Source organism: Bombus vancouverensis, unplaced genomic scaffold (assembly GCF_051014615.1).
Source record: "Bombus vancouverensis nearcticus unplaced genomic scaffold, iyBomVanc1_principal scaffold0026, whole genome shotgun sequence".
Taxonomy (NCBI): Eukaryota; Metazoa; Arthropoda; class Insecta; order Hymenoptera; family Apidae; genus Bombus; species Bombus vancouverensis.
Genome location: NW_027468917.1, coordinates 879,328 through 901,131, shown reverse-complemented (window position 1 = coordinate 901,131; position 21,804 = coordinate 879,328). Strand labels below are relative to the sequence as shown.

General features: G+C 33.6%; 1 protein-coding gene and 1 pseudogene across 11 annotated transcripts; one reads left to right on the top strand and one right to left on the bottom strand.

Moving 5' to 3' along the window:
* Nucleotides 1-5,014: 5,014 nt before the first annotated feature.
* LOC143304206 (omega-amidase NIT2-A-like) lies at nucleotides 5,015-17,359 on the bottom strand. 10 transcript variants are annotated; one of them, XR_013060905.1, is made up of 7 exons: nucleotides 17,250-17,348; nucleotides 13,541-13,722; nucleotides 12,980-13,148; nucleotides 12,432-12,705; nucleotides 8,797-12,320; nucleotides 8,514-8,642; nucleotides 5,015-8,265 (listed from the first exon to the last, which is right to left on the bottom strand). XR_013060905.1 is itself a non-coding variant. In XM_076626592.1 (4 exons), exons 2-4 carry the CDS (start codon nucleotides 13,622-13,624, stop codon nucleotides 12,572-12,574), a joined length of 387 nt encoding a protein of 128 aa, XP_076482707.1. In that variant the 5' UTR covers nucleotides 13,625-13,722; nucleotides 17,250-17,348; the 3' UTR covers nucleotides 11,990-12,571. The 10 variants fall into 10 exon arrangements, 3 of the variants coding, with proteins under 3 accessions (XP_076482707.1, XP_076482708.1, XP_076482709.1); XR_013060906.1 differs by having other exon boundaries at nucleotides 8,797-9,023; XR_013060908.1 differs by lacking the exon at nucleotides 12,432-12,705 and having other exon boundaries at nucleotides 8,797-9,023; nucleotides 12,975-13,148; nucleotides 17,250-17,356.
* LOC143304212 (venom serine protease Bi-VSP pseudogene) lies at nucleotides 15,450-16,115 on the top strand (annotated as a pseudogene). Its single transcript, XR_013060919.1, has 2 exons — nucleotides 15,450-15,681; nucleotides 15,850-16,115. The product of XR_013060919.1 is annotated as a venom serine protease Bi-VSP pseudogene (transcript).
* Nucleotides 17,360-21,804: the final 4,445 nt, after the last annotated feature.

The window sequence follows — 21,804 nt, the reverse complement described above, 5'->3', positions numbered from 1 at the left end:
TTTATTATTCATATTAACTCTTCCGAATTTTTCTGTCCCGTGGCTCGCCACACGCAGACCCTATTCTTCAAGCAAGATGATTGCCAGATGTCGATGCGTCTCCGTCTCTTGTCCTTTCTTTGCAATGCTATATCTTAGATATAAAGATATCTTAGATATATATAGTCCTCAAATGTTCCATATCTTTTCATTTACTTATACTCTGATCTTATTCTTCTGGTCTGAAAGTATAACTGTTACAACTTTTAATGGTGTTTTGTTTTTATCTTTTGAATATATCCCGCTTCATTTATCACTTTTAATTTATCGTCATCCCTTTGAGTTCATCTATCTTATCTTGTACTTCCAAGTTTTCTTCTTCTTCTATCCATCTTGTTTCCTTATCTCTTGTTATTTTTCTCTAGCTTAACATCTTGTATTAGGTGTAACTAAATATATTATTTGCCTTTCTTATCTTCTTTAATTTGTCTTTCATATTTCTCATTTCCCTAAACATATCTATCTTTTTCAGGATTTCAAATTTCATGCCTTATTCCCTGTGTTCACAACTATATTTCCTTTGTTTATACTTGTTGTTATCTATTCTTTGTCTTTTGTTGCCATTTTGCTGTTTATGATGTGTTTTTCTAATTTTCCTCTTGTGTTTCTTTCCTCTGCCATTTTAGTTGTAACTGTCTACTTTCTTGAGCTTTCTTTGTTCCGTTGTAGTTTCCTATTATCTGTTTTATCTTTTTCTGTTTTTTTATTTATTTCACTGTCAGAATTTCTTGTTTCTTACTGTTCGGGAAGTGATACATTTACACTGTACATGAGAGTGTGTGTGTAAGGGTCAGAGGGCGTCAAGGCCTTAGTGGAGACAAAAGACTGTTGCCAGATGTTAGAAGAATCCAGGATAGTCGGTTGGCGACAAGCGTGCGTGCAAGACGTTCTTCAGAGTGTAATATAGATGTATAGCTGTTGTGTGTGAAATATAGTCAATTATTTGTATTTCCAAATCCTCGAATTTCCTTAACACATATATGTGAGTATGAGTGTGTGTGCAAGTATGTGCGTGCGCAGCGTCTCGTAGAACAAAAGAACGGAGAAAATGATTGTGAGACAAAAAGAGTGCTGAGACACGTTTAGTGTGTATCTACGAATATCTTGTAAATCACATATTAAATAAATATGAAACTATTTTAATATCATTTCTATGTGTAATGTGAGTGTTGCTATATGCTTATTTCGGCAACTAAGATCCACAATCCTCAACAATAATAAGACTATTAAACTGTTATAAAAGTAATATAGAAACACGGCTTATTTAAAAATTATTTACAATGTAATGTTTTGTCTATGATGAAGTATTTACTTCTAGAAAAACTCTACTTCTTTTTCTTCTGTATACTCGTGACCTGGACACAGCTGTTACTGTGAAAATAGAACTTAGTGAAGCAAAAAAATTAACGAAAAGGAGAGGTCCATATTATTGTGTCCTTGAATATAAATGTTGTTTTTGGGTCACAAGGTCTAGAAACAAAAGAGCTATAAGTAGATTTTTATTGCTGTTTCTTGTAACTTACAACTAGAGTTACATACCAAGATTAATGTTTTGGTAACGCCCATTGCTGTCAATGTATCAACGTGCTCCCTATTATATTCTATTGTAATGTAACACTGCTAAATTCATCATCTGGATCAGCATATACTATACCTGTACTTAAGCTTACTTCAATATATATTTCTATTAGAAATTTATCCACGCGTTCCTCTATCAGATAACCTCAACAGTCCAGAAGCACTTTTTCGGATGACAATATTATGATATCTACGTTAAACAGAAGATTTCATTACATTATCAATCAGCCCTAATATTTTCATAACTAATAATTCCCTAAATTTTCTATTTGTATTCTTCTTTATCGTAATCTTGTAAACTATTAAAGCGTTTTTCTGTAATTCCCAGAAGAAACTGAATGTCAAGTTTCCAGTATCGTTTGAGCCCTTTTCTAATTGTAGTGGCATAAGAAAACATTTGATCCGCTATACTTTATTGTATGCAAGAGCAGCTAGTAGTTTCAATCTTCCAGATGACTGTTGCCTCGTAAAAGCAGCAACGAATATTTCTTGTACTTGGTACCATGATGGGAGTGAGCTTTGTTGATAAATCTCACGAATCTCTCCATTTGAGTGCGACAATATCATTCTTTAATACATATATTAACTTATAAATTAATATATACATTAAATTCTAAAAAAAAGGCAATAATTTCTTTGGATAATATCTCTCCTGTTTTTTTAATAAATCAGTGTATAGTGTACCTCACAGATTGATAGAAGCAATAAAAAATAAAGGAAAATCCACTGAATATTAAATAAAAGGATAACAAAATTATCATTGAATTGTTTCACAGCCAAGAACACAATTTTAAGAGGAAATTTAAGTTTTTCCAGAGTTCGAAAGGAAACAATTTTTGTTTGTTCTATCTTCAGTTTTGTTTTATATTGTAATACGAAATTATACAAACGATTCTTTCAATTTTTGTTTTAGTATCATAAAAAAACTGAAAATAGGGTTGAGTTTATAATTATTCGCAGCAGTATATGTGGTAATTAATACAAGTGTTAAAAGATGTATAAAGGCGAGAAAAATATAACTAGCAGGAGAGTTTGAAAACGTGTCAACAAGTATCTATGAATCAGAGTTATTTTGTTATGAAATATATTGGCGCACGATAACTCACTTATTATTAGCTTTCCTTATGTTTTGAAATATTAATTTATGCTTAAATATAACAAAATATGCAAAAATATCTACATTACGTACGCTTTGAATATATTTCATGTGTGTTTTACATTCTTGAATACATAAAAATTTAGCTCAATCTAGTCATGCGGAATCGTTGAATTAATTCTTATGTGCAGTACAATGCAGATTCATGATTAGGGTCAGGGGCGTGTAACGAATCTTCACCTGGATTAGACATTGTTGTTATGCAATAGAGAAGATATTTACTAGTACAAATATGATTATTACAGAATTTGACAAGTAATCGTGGTAATTAGATACTCGAGGTGCTAATGACAATGAAATGCGGTAGATGATGCTTGCCTTAGCAGAAATATTTGTTGCATCGCGTATTGTGGTTAGGTTTTCTCCTAGACCTTTAGCTTTTTCAATAAACTAAGAAATGTAAGAAGAAATGTTGCGTTTGAGATACCTTTTCGCTCTAATTATTATTTAGACTTGTTTAAATGTTCACAATGCAATAACAATACGTATCATTTTATTCGGGAGAGTCCACAGAATTTTTTCGTCTCAACCCTAACTCAATAGCTGCTACTATAATAACGTAAAATATTTCCAAAGTTGAAAATTTGCAATTCTCTTCAAAATTGATTTTTTCGAAAATTGTGAGTTATAAAGAAAAAACGGTTTACAAATTCGAGTGTAGCTTGCAAAAATCTACAAGAATCGCCTATCGAAGGTTGCAAAATTAGATACGTGTCGAACAGTGAACAGATTTTATTCCCATTTTTCACTTATTTTTGCATGTAAAGTAACTTCCGTTTGCCTAGTCGGTAACTAACCGAATTTACATGTTTCAAACATATTTCCAAGATCAATTTTCTTGAAAACAAAGCCTGTTATTCTTTATATTTTTCTTGTTTTTCTTCGTGTAAAATTGTTTATCGTTTGTTGACCGTATTTCACAGGACCTTATGTTTCATATATTCTAACATAACGTATTCATATAAATATTCGCAGTATAATAATCGCTATTTTCGATATTAAAATCATTGTACAAGCGGAAAGGGGGTGATTCTACGCGAAAAAAGAAGTCGAAAAATAGAATAAAAATTTTTCGTTTGAGGCTTTGTTTTCGAGAAAATCGACTTTGAATTTTCGCTCGGTACGCGTGCACTTTATCACGTCTCGTTATAACGAATCTCACTGTAGATCGTTGTCTCGATGGAAAAATTAAAAAAAAAATTAAAAAAGAAAATTTTTATTCTACATTTTCGACTCCTTTTTTCGCGTAGAATCACCACCTTTAAGCTTGTACCACCAGTTACCAACTACCTCGTATATGTCGGAGATGAAAGAACATCGGGGCCTTTCTTTTGGAATTTTTGGGAAGATCCCCAATACTTTAGTCTAAATTATTTATTATAGCTATACTTAAATAATAAAACTTAGAGGTAGTTGTTATGATTCAATCTGTAGCGGCACACGAGTCAGAGGACAATTCAAATCCTGTTGTTGTTTTGCCTCGGAGTATCAAGACCGTTAGGTTACAAGTAATGTAAGAACAAATAAACTCCGGGCAAAATAACGTCGCCGCTACATGCAACCGTCAAACGTAGACGAATTCGAATTTTCCGGTTCTTTCCCGACCAGTATAAATGAACGGACGCGATCGCGAGCGAGAGAGTATCGAACAGTATCGAAGAGCATCAACGAGTATAAACGAGTATCGAAGTGTATCTGCAGAGTTTCTCCGAGTATTTATCGAGTATTTATTCCGCGACTTGTATTTGTACCAACGATTCGCGAATTAGGCTGTAAATAATTTAGTTATTTATTTATTTATTTACTCACAATATTGTATTATCGTAAAGTAATTTGAATTAGAGGTCGGTTGAAATTAGAAAAAACCGTGTACGTCGTCTTTCTGTGGTTCGTTTACATTTAAGAGCGCTTATGTGACTAAAGTCACGTAGTTCTTACAGTGATGTGAGAAAAACAATAAACAACGAGAGGTCAGAGTATGCGAGTTGAAAAGTGAGTGGATTGCGAGAGTCAGAGTTGATCGAGACGTCGGAGAGTAGAGTTGAGAGAATTGATCGAGTTGTCAGAGTTGCTAAAGAGGGAGGGAGGGAGAGAGAGAGAGAGAGAGAGAGTGAGAGAGAGAGAGAGAGAGAGTGTGTGTGTGTGCGTGTTAGATTCGTTGTGACGAGAGTTGCCAAGTAACTGTAAAGTTATTTGAGATAGATACGAGCATCGCATTTAGTTTCAGTTAAACAAACATCGTTCTCTGTCCAATTAATACCTCTATATTCAATTCATTATTAATAAATTATAAGTAATCAGGAAAAAATTTATATCTTAATTTCCACGATACTACAATATATTTGACGGACTGAGACAGCAATATTTCGCTCTCGTTATTTCACTCAACCATTCATCGACCAATCCTTCACAAATCCGATTATGTTTGGCCGAGATTTGTGACACTGGCTTGGCCTCGAGGTGACACAACTGGTCGCCGAACGTAGCCACGGTGACGCGATGAACGTTCTTGCCTAACAGAGAAGTGCCAATATTGTGGGACACATGTTGTATTAACAATCAAACCCCGGGCAGGAGCAATGTCGGCTCTACGCGGGTCTGCCTAGCAACGGCGGCTGGAATTTTGTTGATATCCCCGGCCAATATGCAATGAACAAACGCGATCGTAAGGAGAGGAAAATTTCCATCAGTCTTTTATTCTTGCGATCACCTTGGAGAGTTTGCACATCGTCTTTACGTGCAGTATTATACCAAGCGTCACAGCAAACGTTACTTTGTGCTTCAAAATATATTCTACGTTTAACAAAGAGTTACCCGGTTGACCGTGGATTCGTTATTGAACCTAAGAACATTGTCTTTAATATCTCGAGTGTCTAATCACCACGGTTATTTATCAAACTTTGTAAAAATCAATATTTATACCAGTAAATATAATCTCTATTGTACAACAACGATGGCTAGTCCGAATAAAGATTCGTTACACGCCTCTAAACCTAACGCTTACTCGACATATATGTATATGTAACGAAAGTTAAGAAAGTTGGAAAGAAAACCCACGCTGTCTCGAAGATATCTTGTTTTTCAGATGCTATAAATTGACAAATAACTAGATATTAGTATTGACATTATTTGATGTCATATCTGACCTTAAAGTATAAATAAAATCAATCTAGGAATTAATGAAATTTCAAACATTTTTTCTAAGAAAACAGAAGTTTCGTTCCTCCTAATGAGTATCACATGATGCAATAGGAAAATAATTTGACATTGAAAATCGTGTCAAGATCAATTTCGAAGCTATAAAATCGTCTTAAAAAAACGCCGTGATAAAAAATTTTTTGACACCTTGTACAAAGGTGTATATCAACGTAAGTGTACCTGTATGTCTATATTCGAGGTTATTTATCTATTCAAGATAGCAAAGTAAAAATACTATATAGAGGATTTAATTAATGTGTATATCAACGTATGTATCACTATATATAATACAATAATATTCTCGATATACGTACATGCGTCATAGAAGGTCGTTCGGGGAAAAATGTTCATGACACCGATACAAAAGTACCATATGGAGGATTTAATTAATGTGTGGATCAACGTATATATCATTATATGTAATTATATCATTATTATCAATATTATATATAATTATTATATTGTTATTATCATTATATGTAATTATATCATTATATGTGCATTTGGCAAATATTATTTGACATCTGGAAGCGACATGTTATTTATCTATTCAAGATAGCAAAGTAGAAATAGCATATAGAGGATTTAATTAATGTGTGGATCAACGTATGTATCACTATATGTAACAATAATATTGACTGTATATGTACGTGTGTAATAAAAGATTTCCGGTTTACAATGTTTACGATACTGATATAAAAATACCATATAGAGGATTTAATTAACGTGTATATCTACGTATATATCATTATATGTAACAGTAACATTATGTGCATATGCGTATAATATTGGTTAAATGCGTTAAAGTGAAATGTTATTTACCTATTCAAGATAGCAAAGTAAACATACCATATAGAGGATTTACTACTGTTAACACTCGGTATTCTCGTATTCAAAGTATTTAACCAAATAATTTGGGAATCCAGCGGACGAGCTTGTATTTAATATGATTATATTTAATATAACAACTTTACTCAATATACGCGTAGGATTTTAAATGTCATGAGGGTTGCAGTGGACTCAATTTTAATGTACCACACTTATACGTTAAACGTTTTGCTCATTGGTGACCTTATCTTAATCTTTTTCTTCTGCTATGCGAGTGACAGTAAGTTTGATAGTAATCGGAACACGCGATTTCTTTAAAACACAATCTTATTTTCCGCCCGACGAACACGATACGAGACGAGAGAATGATTTATGAACACGATTTTCGAGTGATTCTTTTCGACAACTATTAAGCTTCATTTATAGCAATAGTCACTACCATAATCATGGTCAATCGTGGATGACGCAGTTACGCATTAATTCACTTTGACAATCCTCAATAATGGTTAATATCATACTGTAAATGTACACGTTAAAATTACGCTAATGACAGTTGCCTCGTGCAATTTGTTCATTTACTTTGCAACAAAAAGAACGCATCTGCAAGCGTGTTAATCGGATAACGACGAACTTCATTTCGCAAACACAGTTGAAAAGTAGCAGCGTTGTGTCCGTACTCTTTAATATCCCATTATATGGAAGTTAACGACCGGAAAATACCCGGCTCGACTACTTGAAGGAAGTAGCTCATGAGCAAGTCTTTTGTATCCTCGCAATGGTATAATTCCTGTAACGTCTCGTTCTCGGAGGATTTATTTCGTTGATTTGTACTTGTTTATTGCTTTTGTGTTTTCATGAATGGAGCATGTCGCATGCGAATCGTAATATGGTTTTAATGGCGTTTCGACTTCAATGATATCAGCGGCTGATTGCGCTTCCCGTAAGAAGCTTCCAATCATTATGTATTTTAGGAACAACAAATAAGGATATTTAGAGAACGAATTAATTATTCAATTGTTCGCGCAAGAAATACCTGTCTCTTTTTCGAAAGTTATAAATGCTGTTTTCAAAGAGTTCCTTAGCTCACCATAAACCAGATAAGAATTTTTGGTTCCGTCTAGAAAAAGAAACCTTCAGATCAAACCGAAAGGGGTTCGGATTATATTTTCTAATCGTATTTGTATATTTCTTTTTACGGTCAGCTTGTCATCCACGTACAATCGAACAGAGAGTCCATTAATTATTTCCCTTCGACTTGTTTCAGGGGGAGCATCTCGGAAGCCATGCCGGCTGACGAGTTCGCTGGAAATCGAAACAGAAGCAAACCAAGACTGCAACCACCTTAACGAACCGCTATTATCACTGGCAAGGTCATCGGGCAGACCGGATCTAATCATGCTCACGCCGACCATGCTTCCTGTGCACTCGTTCCTCTTTCTTAACGACGTCAACCAGAAGATCGGGTGCTAAAAAATTCGAAATCGAGTTGATTGAAAATCTCAAGGAATATTAAAAAAAAATACGAATAAACAATTTGATATAGAAATCATCCATTTTGGGCAAAGAAAAGAAACAATCAGAAAAAGGAATAACCACAGAAGCTCTGAATTTCATTGCTTCCTAATGGTACTTCCTTGGATATTTTTACATTCTGGAGGCGTGAACGAACTCTGAAAAACAGAAACGACTTCTATCGGATGATCGAAAGAACTACCTGGACACTGAGTATAATTATTCACACGTGCGGATGCCATTTCCGGCATGTTTCTCCATGAAGAAGGTCAGCTTCAGTTTTTGCCACTTGTAGATAGAAGTTGAAGTGGCGGACGTCTTAACGAGGTTGCTAGAATGTCAAAGAAATAGATGAGGGAAATATTATGAAGATATATTTATGAATATCTAATTGAGCATTTAATTAAGAACTTAATCGAAAGACCAAAATAAGTTGGTTCTTGAGACCAAGTACCTATCTAAGTATAATAGTCTTTTGTACTTACGGTTTAGTAAGAGGACTCGAGTAAAACGATTATTCGTTAAAAGGAACAATAGAATAATCATGCCTCCGCAGACGGTGGTCTCTGCTTTCATGCCTCATCGCGGAGAATCTCAGCGAAAAAAGTGTCCCGAAGCGTGAGCTGAAAGGTGGCTATGTAGGCTGCCTAGTGAATGCCGTCGCCATGGTGGAGCTGGCGTATAGCAACTCCCTAAGTCCAGGAACCTAATCCTGCGTCAGAAAGACAAAATTCGCTGCGGAGAAAAGTAAACAAAAATATATATATAGGGAAGAAGAGACAAAGATTAAAGATCGTTAAGAATTAAAGGTAATTTAATGATAAAAGGGAGAAAGAATTGTGTAAAAATTCTACTGGGAAAGAAAAGAAAGAAGAAGCCTCCAACGAGAAAGATGTGCTCAGAAGCGAGTCCCGCGTAGCGCCATGTAGAGGAGCAGGAAGAAGCGCAGTCCTCCACTTAATTTAATCGTTTTACATAAAACATTTTAATCTTTTTTCTTCTAAATACTTTACCTATATTTCATCTGGCTGAATATTCCATATTTTTAAAGCTTGTTGATAATTACAAATGCGTAATTATCATTCTGAAGCTAGAAATTTGAAATAAAATTGCTCTGCGCGAAAGGAAATAAATCAACGTTTTATATATAGCTGTTAAAATGATATAATAAGTTTCAGTAAAATAGCTTCACTAAAATTTGTGACTTTTTTCCTTTTCTATTTTTTTTTTTTTTTTTGATTTTATGTGTTCAAGGGCGAACGTTCCCTCTCATTTCTTGTAAAGGGCTGACGATTCAGTGGATGGTCCGGGTAAATTTAAATTGTAAATGAACGCATTGCTGGTTTCAAGTAAAAGCCTGGATAAGAGCGGATATGGTATGAGAGTCTGTCGTGGAAAGGGGAACAGGCCGCTTTTATTTGTAAAGTTTGAATCTCCTCGATATTGAAGATGTTGAAGCTGCAAGTATGTATTTCATTTTAATCCATTCGAGATCGAGATTTAATTGTAAGACGATACCTAGGTGTCGGTACGATCTGAATGTTTAGTTGGAATGATTCTGTGTTTTACTCTCTCCAGGGTATCCTTTTCATACTTTGATTTTAAATCGATGACAATCTTAAATAGTATGCCTCATATTTTTAAAATATAAAATTATATACTATGTTATTCTATAATGTATTATGTACAGTTATATATATATATATATATATATATATATATATATATATATATATATATATATATGTAGTATCGTGGACGAAAGGCCTGGAAAATATCGGGCGAACTATGAACAATGTCGCGAGAGCCGAGGCGCCGTCGGGCCCATCAATGTGTCATCGGTCTTTTCAAGTGCATAGTTTCGTGGAAAAGACCTACGTGACCCTGGCTACGAGCGTCTGCAGAACACGTGTGCGGTGGGCCTAGGAAAAAGGCAATAGAATGGGACAACGGCCAGAGAGGGTCAGTCGAGAAACAGAGCGGGAGTCGAGAAACAGAGTGCGAGTCGAGAAACAGAGCGCGAGTCGAGCGGAGACGGAGGTTGCGAGTGGCGTTGCCGAGAGAGTGTGGATTGCGCTGTGTTCTGTACGTTTGGTATGAATAGTTCAAGTTAAGCCACAATCGTCTTTTCTGTCTGATTAACATCTCTATTGTCCACTTTTTGCAAACATATTACATCACGATATTACATATATATATATATATAATAATTCTATATTGAAGAAAATATGAAAATAACATGATATATACATTACTACATATGTAATTTCGACCAATTGCGGGGAGACGTAATCGCGAGGAGAGACGTCAACGGGGGTCGTAAATCCCCGTTACGACTGTAGCAGTCGACACCACGAATTGATCGATCCCCTGATTTCCGTTGAGATAATAAGGGGCGATTGAGTTTGTATAACCCTGTGATTCACAGAGTTATAAATTATATATGTCCAACACTTAGACTACACTGATGCCGAAATAAATAGTTAACAACTTGTCGCACAACGATGCGATAGATATGTGCGCTAGAGCAGGGCTCTTATACTGGAAATTAGTGTATTAATGGACTTAGCACTATGATGTATTTAGGAGAGAAGATGTATGTTCGACCACACCGAGAACCGACAAAGATTTGCGGGAAGTATGCGACTCTCGCGCTATGTGCAGACTGCCGCGTTAGGCGTTAGTTTTTAGACTGACTGTCGCTCTTTTTTTAATACGGAAGAAAAGTTCGGCGTGGGTGTGCCCCTGTGCCTAAAGAACGCGGATTCGTTGTTCCCAATTTCGTTAGGAAAAGTGAGGGTAACGAACCGAGGTGTCGATTGGTCATGACCTGCATTACTGCTCGAAGGGATGAGTAGGGAGTCTCCTACCATCGTGGTGGATAGATGACTGTGTGCGTGAGAAAACCTAGCTTGTTTTATTACAGGGCTATTCGGATTTTCCTCATGGGTGCATACCCGCTTTCTCCGTGTTTTAAGTGCGACTAATAAACCCAAGGACCTCTCTAAAAAACCAGATGTGCGTCGAAAATACTTTTAGGCTTAAGAAATTCTTCAGGACAAACGGATTGACGACACATGGCGAAACAATACAGGAAAGTGAAAGTTATGGTGGGCCCTTAGGTTTATTGAGGGTCGAAGTGACGTTACGCAGGTCGGTTGTTGTCCGGTCGCGCGGGCTGGCGTGCAGATGTTTTAGGCGGCGTAACAACATAAGTTATATATAAAATATGTATATTATACCCTTGCCTACTGACTGATATGAATTTCTTTCGGTCTCGAATGCGTTAAAAGAGAGCGCAAAGAAGTCGAAATTACTTATTGTAATTAGTAAAACGACCTGAGAGGCAGACAGATACAAGAAAGAAGGAATATTATATTAGCGGCATTATCATGTTTTTGTTCTCTTTAAGTCTTTCATCGAGACAGACAATCTACAGGTATTAATCGACCAATTTCTCCAAGCTGATAACTTCGAATTGATGTTTATATATAAGAAGTGTTATGTGTTAATCTGTCTAAATGTTTAAAAGGTGTTATAAATTAAATGTTGTTAAACGATACGTAATTGCCTTTTGATCGTAAATTTTACTATCAAGGGGTCTTTTATGTATGCGTAATCATTGTGAATTATAACAATTTATGTGATCGATATTAAAGGTGTTTAAAAGCATGTGTGTTTTTCTATATTATTATTTTCCTATATTATTATCCTATATTATTATAGCATTCCTATATTATTATAATATCCAATTACATGTTGATACACAAGATATACAGATTATTATTTATAACGTTTTGGTTTTCTTAATTGAGTCATTCATTTAGTACAAATGATAAGAAATTAGTAATAATTCACAAAAAAAGAATATGGTAGTAGAAATATTATAAAAAAACATTTTCTGTTTTAGTGTAGAGTTACTCCTTCTTACAGACAGTGTCGTACAAATCTGTACGTCTCTGAGAAACTGTAGGTATCTGAGCCCTTACTTCCTCAACAACTTTTAGATCTGATAGAAAAAAGAAACATACGAAGTAATAAGTAATGCTTACTAATAAATTCAACAAATACAGAGGAAGATGGCTAAATCGATAAATTAACGAGGCTAAAAATTAATTACATCATGGATCTCTCGCTTTTAATTTTAAGCTGTAAATTACAGATATCGGTGACTGCCATATTCTCTTGAGTTTCCAAATCGTAAAGAATCTTTCCCCATGGATTGGTCAACTGTGTATGTCCCCATGCGACGTAACTTGCTTAACGAACACGAGCCGGTGATATGCAGGCAACGTATAATTGATTATCATTCGCTCTGGAACGCTGAAGTAATGACCAGTGCAATGGTCCAGTGGTCATATTGAATGCCGCTGGATATATCAGCATTTGGCAACCTAACCCAGAGAAGCAGGAAATATGAAGCCACCGAATACCAATTAACTTCGTAGTTGCACGGTTCACATTCCATCATTTCTGAATATGCGAGGACAGTCCTCTTATTGTGCTTTTAATTCTTTTATTTGTTTCATTTTCAGCAAATATACTGGTTTTTTAAATTAAGCTTCTTTTTATACAGAGTTACAGATTATATTAATTTTATATAGAATATATTTAAGAAAGATATTTAATTTTTTGCTAGTTAAGTATTGATCGATTAACTTACTGTACCTTTGTTCCGATAAATGCGTGCCATTTCCTCGAATCTAATATCATAGCAAATGCCAATACCTATTTTGCAGCCCTTCACATCGAACGTCGTTAGGGAGTTACCAGGACTGAGTGAATCACTCTCTCGAAAAGTAATCTTATTAGGAATGTCGATGTCGAATAGATGTACCTAATAACATAAAAATGTGGTCGCTAATTCTATTGCTGCAACTTTTGTAATTTAATATCAAAGTTACCAACTCCTAAACTTTAATTATTTTTTATTTAATAACTGACAGCGTTTTTATCACTTTCTTTTATTAAAAAATCTTATCATTTAATAATGTTTAAAAAGGAGAAAAAATAAGTATTTTCGTATGTGAAAAATTTATACAACAACAAACACATTACAACAAAAATGGGCGTTTCCCGTATCATAACGTATTTTATAAACCGTAAATTATAGAATTGGTTATAGTATACGTATGTACATATGTATATTCCTAAATTATTCCTAGATAGAGTCACTTTCTTTACCCCAATATTTTCAAATTCAAAGCCATAAAGGAATATATTACTTACCTTTCGGTGTTTTGCTATCAAAGTTCCATCGGGACCCCAAATAGTACAGGTATTGTACAATTTATCGCCCTCTATTTCAGGCATCGTACCACCAACTACATAGATGTTTTCTTTAGCTGCGTTCGATGAAGCAACGCTCGTTTCACCATCAGGAATACTCTCGGCGTATTTTGGAAAGTACTCTGCATTGCAATATTTCAATTAATGAAAAATAACTGTCTTTTGTTCCAACCATAAATTAAATTGAAATGTTTGTCAGTTTTTTATTTTCTAAATTATTAAAATAACTAAGTTTTATATTTCGACTTAATTAAATATGCAATTACTTAGCTAATAGTATATATAATAAATTGTTTCCACAGGTTCAAAATGAAAAATGAATATTTAGAAATATTTAATTACGACAATGCTATTTGTGTTAGCATCAGTGGCTTGTTACTCAACGACTTTGCTAGTACTTTTTGAAACATAAAGTTAGTTTTCAATTAACACTTATACTAGAGGCGGAATTATAAATGCAAAATAATTGATAATACTAATTTATAAGTACCTAATTATTAGTATGTTAAAAAATATATTTATACAAAAATCACGATAATCATGAAAATGGGGAAATCCTATATTCTCGAATCAATTCACAATTTATTTTGTATATTAATTAGATTCCGCGCTCATCAGTACGTACTCACTGGCGACATCGAGAAAATGTATCGGCAATTCCTCGTACGACCAGAGGATCGGAAATATCAAAGGATATTATGGCGCAGCGCGAGTGGAGAAACAGAAACATATGAGCTTAACACCGTAATATTCTTATCATAGAAATAGAAGCAGTCCTCAATTCCCGCCCGCTAACTCCTATCTCCACCGATCCAAATGATCTCCTAGCCCTCACTCATTTTAAATTAAATTATTATTATTAAATTATAATTAAATTATTAATATGACAATTAAAATTTAATATTTTCACGTGAGTTTCTTTAGACAATTATTATCAACATGATGACTAACTCTTACGGATTAATACGTGTCTGTAGGGCAATCCGGTGGACTTGATCGGCTTTTTACTTCGAAAGTTGAGTAATCGGTGTCGCTTTCTTACGCATCTTTGAACTGTATAAATGTTTTAAAATTGTTTGATCCAGAATGTACCACACCGGACAATCAAGAAGGCAGGTGCCTTGACTACAGAAAATGTAAACCTCTGCAAGAAATATGGCAGATACAGTACCGTACAGCCACCGATTTTTATAGACGATCAGTGTGCAGATACCAGGGCAATGTTACGATCGTTTGCTGTCCGAACGATCCAAACAAAGAGAAGAGAGAAATTTTAATAAAAACTGTGTATAAGTATAAGGCTTTGCGACCACCATACTGTGGTTTTAGCAACGTCTCTCATACCAGGGTGGTCGATGGTAAACCAGCTGAACTTGGTACGTTTTATGTCTTTCTTTCCGATTAATAATAAGCCATTTACTGCAAAGAATGAACTTTAAAGGCATTAAACAGCACATCAATGTACATTTCAATTAGACTAAATAATAATGCTATGATTCTATCAGTAGTAACTTTACTTATTAACTTGAATTATTTCTTTCTTTTACTTCATGTTAGGAAGAGTATCTTTTTGCTTGAAATAAAAAATTGATATAGGAGTAATAATATGGATAGAGATCAAAAACTGTTAGGGCAGAAATTACACGTTTGAACTTTATAGTTCAGTATAGTTCAAATAGAAATTATATAGAATTATTTAATAATTTGTATTCCACTGGAATAAAAATTTAATTTCTGTCTTTATCAAATCTCTATTTCAGAGTATTTGTACGTATGTACTTATCGTCTGCTGTATGATCGAATATCGAATAGGTAATAATCGTTGTTACTCATTATGTGAGAAAAAATTATGTATATTCACAACTATGACTATTGCATTTTAGGCGCTTGGCCATGGATCGCTGCATTAGGTTTTCGTAATCCCCGAAACCCAGACAAACCACTATGGAAGTGCGGAGGTTCCCTGATATCGGCTAGGCATGTTTTGACCGCAGCACATTGTGCACATATGGATGGAATAGAAAACATACACAATCATAATATTGCCATTCTTAGATTGATGGAGGAGGTGCCATTTTCGAGTAAGTCCTCAAATATATATATATATATATGCTATTGAGCATTACTGAAGTATCATATCCTGAAATTTCTTACTGTACACATATATTGTGTCATAAAGCGTGTACAATTCTTTCTCATACTTTTGGTCATTCGTTTCCTGCATTTTCATTTATTTTTTTATTTTTCAGGGTACGTATATCCCATTTGTACGAAAGAGCCCCTACGAAAGAGCAACTTCGTCGGCTATAACCCCCTTGTTGCTGGATGGGGAGCATTAAGATATAGTAAGTGATATCAATTTTATAATAAAATTAAACAGTTCCAGTCTTAAATATCTTTCTTATTTTCTTCGTAGGACGACCACGACGTAATGCATTAATGGAAGTACAAATGCCAGTGATTAAGAACGCCGAATGCAAAATAGCTTATTCCAAATTTCCTAATGCACCTGATATCACTGATGGTATAATATGCGCCGAACATGCTCAGGGTGGAGAGGATTCTTGTACGGTAATTAAGTTATAGAGTTACTATAAACTATACGGTATCTGAAGACACGTCAATTCGAATTAACATCAAATCGACGTCTTAAACATTAGAAATAATAGATAAACACAATTTAATAGTCTTGCCCACTTCTCACACCTCATTATGGTATTTAATCTAATTTCCTTCTAATCTTAGTTTTGCTCAAAATACATATAACATGTACATTATAAATTGGAGTATTTCAATACACAAATCAATAGAAGATTATTACTGTATATAAGTATAATTTCAATACAATTCGATCGATATATTTCAATATCTTTGATTAAAAATTTAACGATCCTTTCAGGCTGACCGCGGCGGACCACTGCTGATACAACATGAATGAACCTCGTATTTAATAGGTATTGTGTCTTATGCTTATAAGTGCGACACAGCTGGGTATCCCAGCGTTTACACTAGGGTCACATCGTACCTTGACTTCATTCTCCAAGCGATGCAATAATATGATATTACTGTTCCATAAATATCATTGTGTAAAAAACGTAAAGTTGGATTTTCTTATTGTGGAGATAAGAAACAGCTCAAATTTACATTGTTTTGTACGTTACAAATTATAGGCTTAAAATGTACGAAATGTAACTTTGAAACGACACTAATTTTTTACGCACGATAAACCTCCACGACTTAGGTATGTAAAGATGATAAACGTATATTAATTCTATTAATTTGGTAATAATAAACCAACTTTCTGAGAAGTTCTGTAAATTTCGTTTCTGTTGTATCAAGAGAATAATGGAATATTCCACTTAGATCGTATACTTCTTGTATGTACATACAAAATTTTCCGGCTAATCTAAAACACTTCATAAGATAGAGAGCTTCTGGAAATTCGGACACAGAGAGTACATGAAATACAAGATAAGTCTCGTGTCTTTCAAAATTATTTTTTATTCGCTAAAAACGTCCTGTGTACTCATGCAATCACATGCAACCTCGAAACTTCACTTATTTTTTATCACTTTCCAATTCAATACACTGTTTCTGCATTTTTGACTATATGTAAGAGAAATTTCCATTCAGCCAAAGGTGTACTTACAGATTATAGATTCCTATACGACTCTCGGTAAAAATTTATCCGCACTCCAGATAGTTAAAACTTCTGTCGACCGTATTGATCCATCTGCACTCTTCGTATGACGTCAATATCTGTTCAGTGCTGCTGCGTAGGTTTCATTGTGTTACGTCAATTCGTTTGTGACCGTTGCGCGAGTAATGGCGCTTTGCAATGGTGATTTGCAGGAAAACAGTGCAGGATGCTGTGATTCGTTTCTTGTGGTCGGAGGTTATGTTTGATGCCTATATTTATCAAAGATTTAATGCACATTATGGAGAAAGTGTTTTGTCACGAAGTGTGTTTGAATGGGCACAAAAGTTCAAAGAAGATCGCACAAGTGTTATGAAAAAACAGCTGGAAACCCGTCCACATCCATGATGACAACATTGAACGTGCTCATGAACTTATGCTCTATGGAATAGACGAGTGAAGCTGGATAATGTGGCAAATCATTTGCAAATCAGCCACGGCTCTGCTTATGCAATAGTGCACGACAGATTTGGATTTTAAAAAGTTTGTGCGAGATGGATGCCGAAAAAGCTGATGAAAAGGTGAAGACGACGATGCATTCGTGGTTCGCAGCTCAGCCCAAAACATTTTTTAATGAGAAAATACGAAGGTCTTTCAGCAAATGGACAAAGTGTATACAGAAATTGAGTGATTATGTCAAAAAATGATGTATGTCTTTTTTGACAATTGCTTAAAATAAATTCTACACCGACAGAGCGGGTAACTTTTTACTCACCCTCGTAAGACACTTAAATTTCCAATCTATTATGATGAATAAAAGAGCTTATACTATTAAATCTAATTGTATTTTGTTGCATGAGAGTACACGTGTATGTGATGTACATTACCTTCATATCCCCTTGAACGCTTCAATATTGCGCATATATACTATATTTTGTACAGCTTCTATAAAATTTTGTATGTTTGTTTAGGCTGTTAATCTAGAGGCTGGAGTACAAAGAAGTGGCACAATGATGTGGGCTGATGACATTTATAATTATCAAGGAATCACCCCTACATTCGCTCAGGTATATATCGTTGACTATAATGTATTTAACATATATGATTGTTAGAATATTAATAATTAATTTTTAATTCTATCAGAATTTTAATGAAACTGTCCCTTGGGAAGGAAGAACTGATACCTTGATATCACGGTTTGTACATCCTATATGTACGACAAATTTTAGAACATTATATAACGAAGAACCAGATCGTCGTGGCCATGTGATGTGAATAAAAGGACTTGAATTTGATGATATTTTTATAATGTCAGATAACATAACTAAGTATCTTCACAGTAAGATAGGATGACATGGTTTACATGATCTTAATGTTGTTCACTTGAGTGATGATATTATAAGGAAAAGTGTAATATCACAGGTAGGATGATTCATAATTTAGAACTACTAACTCATGTATGTATTAAAAATTAAAGAAATATATTAAATTTTATAGGATATTTATGTTTAGTAACCAGTAATTCAGAGATTGGTATTCATGGTTACTATAACGAGGCTGTAGAAACGCACCCTTTCTTCTTTGCAAATGGTCCTGTATTTATGTCTAAGCCGAAACTGGAACCTCTGAATAATTTAGATTTATTCTTGTCATTTTCTAAAATACTTATCTACAGTATACCATAAGGAATGATACCGTATCACACCTAATCAAGTGCCTTAAGAAACATCAACAGGATATCACAGTAATCCCTTATCGACTGATATGTAAGTAAAAGTTATGTGTCATTGTTATACACAGTTATGTGTTAGTGTTATACACAGTTATTTATCATTTTCTATTAATTCAGTTGTAGCCACTACAATATCTATGACACCGGTAGTAATTATAAGAACAATAATGATGTTCTATAAGAGGAAATGATGATTAGGAACAAAAACTTACAGGTAAGTCAAAGTATATGTTATTTGCCATTTGAAAAGAAAGTTACTAACTTAGAATTTTTTGATAAATAATAATTGTGCAAAATATATTGGATTTCAAATTTGTCAAAAATTGAAATTTAAGAAGCATTGTAATAATATAACATTAATATTTTGATTTTTCAGGAGATATCATGCGGTGGATGGATAATATGTAAAAAATATTAAGCAGTATATGAATTTTCATATTGCGTAGAGATAACAAAATGAATTTTAAAAAATGTCGACATGGTAATAAGAAATAGCATCATGACAAAGAATATATAACCACAGTTTCATTTTTTATAAATAAAAATTTGTTGTTCCAGATTTTGAAATATAGTGAAACGTTTAATTAGTATCTTAATATCTTTAAATAATTATTATTTTAGAATCAATTGTAATTGTATCATACGTACTTTTGAATTCGTGCAAGAACATATGTAATTTTGAAGTAGTTATTATTAGGAAATTGTTAGACGCGAACAGTATGCGAAAAGTTAGTATGCAGCGTAATAATTATCAATCAAAACACAAGAATTAAATTCTTGAGGAAAAAATTTCCGGAATTTCTTATTTACACGATTATAAAGAAATCCATAATAAAAAGGAGCTGCTTTCTAATACTTCTCTTCCTTGTAATGCCTATGTTAATGATAACGAGGTTCGACTTTTTGTTTTTAGAGGGATACTGGAAAATTTGAAAGTACAGTACCATTGGGAAGAAAATCACGATATTGAAAACGATATTTGCAAGTAAATTTCCAAAACATCTGTTTTCAAATTTTCGCTTTCTATTTCACATTAAAAGAAAGGGCTGCCTTCTTTCTCTGCAAGACAAAACAAACATTCTGAATCTCGTATCAATGAATGATGTCAATAAGTTATTTTTCTTTTCAGATTGAACAATATTCCAGATTTATTCATAATTTCATACTACGCGAAGAATAGACTTTCATAGGTATATAAAGGAAATATTAAGTATAGGAAAACTCTTTTTCGTTGTAGGTGACATATGCTTCACGGTTAAACACGTGTATTTTTGAACACATATAAATGAAAAAGTACTCTTATGGAGAAAAAGAATTGATACCTTCGATTGACATTAGATAATGTATATAAACTTATGAACAATCACTATCAGTTTGTATTTTAGGTGCACACGCAGATTTGTTGGAGTTCTTATAAAATGTACATCCTGTACGAACGTTTTATTCTTCCAAATTTTACGATACTATGTCTCATATAATAACTATATGGATTAAACGTAATATAAATGATCCGAAAATAGACTCGAACGACATTAATTGTCTTTCTATTTATACCAATATCGAAAATACAAGTAAAGCTGGAGCAATAGTATGCAAGAATGGACTATTTATTATTTTAAAGCAAATCATAGCATATTCAGAATGCACAGTATTATCATGAAATGTAAATGAATCAGTTATAAACGAACGATTTTACTGTAAAATCATTGCCTCCTTTTTTTCATCTGAAATATAGCAGCAATGAGTACATTCTTTTAATATATAATAAAACGAGATATCTTTATAAAGTTACATATGTCATCACTGGTAACTGTTATCTCGTATGACACCAAATATACCGTTAGTATGGAATGATATTTTTATGAAGATATACTTTAATGATAGATTTTATGAATGAAACGTTATATAAGAAAAATTATCTCTTGTTATTCTATGAAGTGTAGTAGCTAATGAAGATTAATTTTACGAAGTATTAGAGCAAAAGAGAATTAAAAAATTAAAAAGATCTAAATAAGATTGTTCGTGTGGCTTAATTATCTCAATTCTGGTACACCACTTGTTACATTCTAACTAATTAGCGCTAAACAATAACTTGCAAATATTAAAGATATTAACACCTTAATATTAACACCTAAAGGTTTTCAGGAAATTTTATAATATTTGATTATTGTATATCTAGTCATTGATTGATAAAATTTCTTGTATAAGCATAGATCGAGGTTGACGTCATACGCAGATTGCATTACAGGTATCGTTTTAATTTATTTTATGGCTAGAATCATTTGAATATTATACGAATAATTATTTCCATTCGAACGATTAATAAATCACGTACCTATAAAAGATATATTATGAAAAAGACGTGACGAAACAAAAAAATATTGGAAATTCCGTTGTCATTAGATCAATTATTTTTGCAATGATTTTTATTTCCATGTAATTACATATGAAATGGGTAATTCATTAACATCTCCTCGAATCGAATATAATTCGTTACACTTCACAACGATTCAAATAATGGACGGGAAATATATAATAACTTTCCTGTCCTTGCGTTAAAATAGTACTGTACAAATCAGATGATACAGGAAATACCCAAAAAACCCAATTACATCCACATTGCATGACAGCACACTTGCAATGGATTTTTGTGATTTCAATGTCACAGACAATGACACAACTAATCAGAACACGTTCGAGGCTATAGACATTGAAATTACCGCGTGTTTAATACGTTTAAAGCATAAATCTAAATTTCACGCGATTATTTCTTTGTACATTGTGAAACTCTTAAATTATCTTAATCGAATAAATAATCCTAATGTAATAAAACAT